This window comes from Hyalella azteca, unplaced genomic scaffold (assembly GCF_000764305.2).
Source record: "Hyalella azteca isolate HAZT.00-mixed unplaced genomic scaffold, Hazt_2.0.2 contig4153, whole genome shotgun sequence".
Taxonomy (NCBI): domain Eukaryota; kingdom Metazoa; phylum Arthropoda; class Malacostraca; order Amphipoda; family Hyalellidae; genus Hyalella; species Hyalella azteca.
In genome coordinates this window covers 162,848-168,847 of record NW_025934378.1, presented here as the reverse complement: position 1 = coordinate 168,847, position 6,000 = coordinate 162,848, and the positions used below count along the sequence as shown (strand labels likewise).

Below are 6,000 nucleotides of genomic sequence, written 5' to 3'. Positions count from 1 at the left end.
CCATTTTCTGTTTGCCAGGCATACAAGGATTTAGCTTATTTCTCTAAATTTTCGTCTTCGTAAATTTAATTTCATCAACTGGTCTTTTAGTCGGGTTAATCATTGCAAACTTTCTTTATGCCCTTATTTACTATTAACCATACATGATGAATTAAAAATTGCTTTCGTTTCAAATGTCCTGCCTCACGTTTCAGAGGAGTCATGTGAGATACACGTGCTTTATTTCCCGTTGAATGTAAGGGCCCCCGCCACATGAGCTCGTCGTGCCTGAGACATGACTCACCCTGGGGCATGTGACACGAAATGCCCCTCAGTGCCCCGCCTGGGTCAACCATCCTGCCCGTACAGGGGGCGTGATAGTGTTGTTCGTCTGTGTCATGCCACCGTGCCGGCCTAACATACGCGGCATTGACACGTGCAGCACTTGGACTAAGACGCACAGGATAGAGACGGTGCTTTACAGGAAACAGATGTGCCATAGCAGCTCAAACACGTGTCATAACTGGACAAAGACGCACCATAGTGTGTCACGATTGCCTCTGGACGGACGGGTAAGGCAGTATGACCGGAATGTGACGCACTCAAACTGCATGGTAACGCTGTTACAAGAGGCACAGTCACGCATCACCGCCGCACAAGCGCAACTCTTGATGACAAGGACGCTTTTGAGAGGAATACATACTTGCCTAAGTAGGATTAATAAACAAATGAAAAGGATTAACACACACAAGAGTAGGATTGAGACACACATGAGTAGGACTAAGACGCATCGGAGTGGGAACAGGACGCACTTGTGTAGGATTGACGTGACAGGCATCCTTCACCACGCATGAGAGATCGCGGCAACTGACAGTTAGCAAGCACATGGAATCTTATGAATATCAGTGAACGCTTCATCAACTCACTTGACCATTTACGTAGACTTGAGTAAAAGTAAATCAGTTGCCGCACTAGCTTTGTTTGCAACATGGGAGAGCTGCAGGCCACTATCGAACTCTACCTGCACCTTCATAAGTTCTACAACGTCGACCTATTTCAGAGAGGGTGAGTGTTTTATCAAATGCTGTTTCACAAAGTTTTTGTGGTTTGCTATCTTGAATTGGAATCATTGTCAAATCTTATGATCAGCTAATTTCTGTGTCAAGAAACTGTCCGTCAATTGTTAAGTATATAGACTTTAATTCCTCCGGAAAAAGCTGCGCTCATTACGCTTTTATACAGCTTGTCCTCTCGAGTAACGAGTCGATCCTCGACTGGTCTTTATACTGTAAATACATTGTATAGACTTTCTTTCATTACATTGAAAATTATATTCACGCACCTTCCTATCTAATGAAGTTTTTCATAACTTCACCTATTACTGGACGGTAATTAGATGACGATTAAAGGCATCGATATCGTTTGATTAAACAGTAAATTATATCATTCACCCGAGAATTAAATGAGCGAAGATAATGACGAAAAATTCACCAAGTTTTCGACAATACGGTTGGAATCTCCGTACAGTTATTAACTGCCTAGTGTGTCTGAACAGCGCCTAATTTTTCTCGTATTATCTTGAAATGGTTAACTGGTTGTTCCTGTTTCACCTAAGCTTCTTAACCGTAAATTCTTTTATAATATCTACCCAGTATATTTAGTGGCACGGATTGATTATTAATGCTTGCTAGACTTTCGATGATAGAGTACGTCTTCAGAACGGTTATTTTCTCGTCACCTTTACTTTTAACTTCATGGTTAACATGGAGAGTGGGGATAGTCATATAGTGGTCGAATCTATCGGCACAAGATAATTGCATGGTGATTAGGTGTCGAATTAATATGGTGATTAATTAATGTTGTATGTTAATTAAACGATTTTAAAATTACTATTTCGTGAGAACTTTATTGTGAGGCAATAGTTATTTTGTTATTTTATTATGAATAATATGCTATCGAAACGATAGTTAAATGTAATTTAAACGACTCTTAAATAACATCGGAAATATGATTAGGTATTGATTAGCTGAATAATAGTTGGATGGTATGTATACATAAGTAAAACCACCCATTCCTCATGCAGGTACTACCAGATTCGAGTGCATCTCAAGTCAACAAGCAAGTTACCATCCAAGACGGAGACCATCCTACCACGTAGTAACGGTAACTAGTGGTACCACAGTAACTTTAGTAATCTATAACCTGCATTACCTATAACCCGTAGCACAACTGTAACCCCTAGCCCGCTATAACTGTAACCTCCTACCGCGAGTAACTGTAGTTGGTCGAAACCTTTTCCAAGCAGAAAAATTCACTTAGCATAAAACTTTACAACCAAGACTATACCTTCGGTGACTGTAGCTCAGTGGTAGCGGCACCGAGATTATGAGAGGTAGTCGCGGGTTTGAGCCTCTGGAAGCTCGGTTCATTTCTGGTGTCACTTGTGGGTAGCCGTCGAGGGCGGTGCTTCAGCATGGTCTTTTTGGTGGTGCCCACTAGACGAACTTTTAGCTTACTGTACAATCTACGCGCTGCCTATATGACCTTAAAACAATGCATGGCCTCAATACTCTCTGTTGGTACTGAAAATTTGGAGTCGAGCATGTCGTGTCTTGTTGATTTGCAACATATCGGTTACTTTATATTTAGTTAGTAGCACTTCTCTTTTGACGTAAAAAGTATATAGCCAAAAGGACATTTTCAGAATTGTTTAGTATCTTCAATTGCTATTCTTCCTTTCTAAGGCTGACCTAGCTCCTAATATAGTTTGTGATTTCACTCGCGGTTGAAGTGATGCGTGACCATCAGTAAGAGTAATAATAATATGTATCAATATTAATACACAAATGATATGTGCAGCCCCCAGCAACACAAGTCTGATAGCGCCGGCGTACGCGCTAAGCGGCGCGGCCGTGAGCAAGACGTTCCAGATCCTCTACCGCAACGAAGAAGTCCATCTCGACGACCACATCCACTTCAAGCTCCACCTCATCGTCGACTCCCTAAAGGTCTCGGCTCTCAAACAATTTTACTGAAAAATAAAATTATTTGTTACCCACTTTCCAACTATATTAATTTATGTTGTATTCCAAACGCACGCAACTTTCCATGCGTGCGTTTGGAATACAACTACAACTTCCATTCCACGCAAACTTTCTAGAATTCATTCGAAACTCAATTGACGAGTGTCTTCTGAAAGCAAAGTCGATGCTAATTATATGTGAAGGGGGAATATTCTATATAATAACGAAATCCTATAATTATATCCCGCCTCAGTACCTATCTTTATAATGCTTCAACCTATCTTGGTGTTTCACTTCTATGTTAAATGTTCGAACTCACCATTCCTACCAGTCTATCATTTGGTATAAAATGGAATAGGCTTTTTCCATCTCCATTATTTGGGTATGAAATAAAAGTATGTATTTTCATCATTGATTAATTACGATTATAACAGTGAGGATAATATCGCCATGTGACACCTCAGGTGACGGAGAACATATGAATATGATTATAACAGTGATTGACTATAACAGTGATGATTATAACAAAGATTATAACACATAAATACGATTATAACAGTAAAGATAACATCGCCATTTGTCACCCCAGGTGACGAAGAACATATATATATACGTATGATTATTATAGTGATTGACTATAACAATGATTATAACACATATATACGATTATACCAGTGAAATAACATCGCCATGTTACACCTCAGGTGACGGAGAGTCTGGAGCGCGCAGAGCTGCAGCTGCTCGTCGAGCTCTGGTTCACGGAGAGCTCGTTTGGTGCCGACCCTCTGAGCGGCGTCCAGTGCGTGTCTTCCCGCACCCTGAACCTGCAGTTCTCCCCCAGCAGGTGTGTNGTGGTGTTGCAGGGGGCTACACCACCACCTGCCGGTGCTGTTAGTGATGTAACCCTGATGTGTGGTGTTGCAGGGGGCTACACCACCACCTGCCGGTGCTGTTAGTGATGTAACCCTGATGTGTGGTGTTGCAGGGGGCTACACCACCACCTGCCGGTGCTGTTAGTGATGTAACCCTGATGTGTGGTGTTGCAGGGGGCTACACCACCACCTGCCGGTGCTGTTAGTGATGTAACCCTGATGTGTGGTGTTGCAGGGGGCTACACCACCACCTGCCGGTGCTGTTAGTGATGTAACCCTGATGTGTGGTGTTGCAGGGGGCTACACCACCACCTGCCGGTGCTGTTCGACTACTTCCACCTGTCGGCTGTCACCCTGACTGTGCACTGCGCGCTCGTCTCACTGCACCAGCCATATATCAAGTTAGTGTCGTACGCTAATTTACACATCGTAAACAACTTGTTAAGTACCTCATTTTAACTCGTTTATTAAGCTACTTAAACTACGTTTAGAAATGATAAGCGGAAATATGTTGATGTCGCTTACGTTATCAAGGTGATGACGTTTGCGATATTGGAGACATTACGAGCGCACCTTCGTCGTAACTTGTCTTCTCAGAAGAACTTGATATCATCACATCATCATACAACTCACCATTATCATGTGAATCTCCGTCGTTGCTCCTTCCCTCATCGCTAAGGTTGCACGTGATTATACGTACAACTGATACGTTGTTCGTAAGCTCACGTATCTCGTGCCTAATACATCATGGATTCATAGATATACGATATAACACATACCTGTCTTCGATATGCGATATAAGCATATAACATATACCTGTCTTCGCGCGCCTGTAAAGTTCAAGCACGTATTCTCCTCGATCGCTGTTATAATTTATTAATTAATATTTACTTCACGCAAAACTTAAACCCCAATATAAAACCCAAATGTTGGAGGAACGCATTGAACTTCTTTCCATCCCTCTGCCAGTCCTGGACAGAATTAAATGCATCATCTCCAGCTTGGCTGAATTTTGTCCCTATACTTGACCATAATTTTATCCACTGCATTATAAGCTGCACCCGTCGCACCACTTCTCATATCTACCAGCCACACTTTTAGGGAAATAAAGGATTTGATATTGTTATAATTTTGTGTTTTTGTTATTTTAGTTTACATGCCTGCAACACACCAAATCCCTCATAAAACGACCTGTAACTCATGGGGTTTAGGGTTGAATTGCCCGTAAGTATCAATTTGGGTTGAATTTACCCAAAAGGTTCAATTCGGGCTGAATTTGGCCAGAAAGTATTAGGGTTCATCGAGGGTTGATATCGCCCAAAGAGCTGTAGTAATGTTGAAGTTCTGCTAGGGGTTCAATTGAGAGTTAGGTTCTTCATAGGTTACATGCCATGCAACCTCATGCACATCTCTCGCACTGTTTAACGTAACTCTATAACGTAACTCTATATGGCGTAACTCTATATAACGTAACTCTATAACGTTATAGTTAGCAGTGGACTCCAGCTGTATAGCAGTGGTCACACTTGTATAACATAACTCACCTGTATAACATAACTCACCTGTATAACATGACTCACCTGTATAACATAACTCACCTGTATAACATGACTCACCTGTATAACATAACTCACCTGTATAACATAACTCACCTGTATAACATAACTCACTTGGATAACATAACCCACCTGTATAACATGACTCACTTGTATAACATAACCCACCTGTATAACATGACTCACTTGTATAACATAACCCACCTGTATAACATGACTCACTTGTATAACATAACCCACCTGTATAACATGACTCACTTGTATAACATAACCCACGTATAACATGACTCACTTGTAAAACATAACCCACGTGTAACACAAGCTCTCCCTAACGCCCGCTTGCTCTCATAGGAAGAGTATCCTGAACCTAGTCAATGACTGGTGAGTGCTTCTTTTCCCTGGTCAGTGTGCGTATCTTTCAAGTTTCTATGTATACTCGTGACTCATTAGTGAACTGCGTTCATCGCTGACAACCTCATGGATCATCATTATTGGCTGCATTTTCAGAAGACTTTATCAGTTATTATCATCAAAGTCTTGGTGATATCAAATTAATGTTCTCGTGAACCC

At 41.5% G+C, this 6,000-nt stretch overlaps 1 protein-coding gene across 1 annotated transcript in view; it reads left to right on the top strand.

Annotated features, from left to right (window-relative positions):
* The first annotated feature begins 202 nt into the window (after nucleotides 1-202).
* LOC108671384 overlaps nucleotides 203-6,000 on the top strand; it is a 27,022-nt gene continuing 21,224 nt past the window's right edge. Inside the window, exons 1-5 of the mRNA XM_018158925.2 lie at nucleotides 203-1,044; nucleotides 2,063-2,142; nucleotides 2,839-2,987; nucleotides 3,707-3,846; nucleotides 4,171-4,303. Of these exons, the coding sequence (XP_018014414.1) occupies nucleotides 968-1,044; nucleotides 2,063-2,142; nucleotides 2,839-2,987; nucleotides 3,707-3,846; nucleotides 4,171-4,303 (579 nt within the window). The 5' untranslated portion in view covers nucleotides 203-967. The remainder of the gene's footprint in view (nucleotides 1,045-2,062; nucleotides 2,143-2,838; nucleotides 2,988-3,706; nucleotides 3,847-4,170; nucleotides 4,304-6,000) is intronic.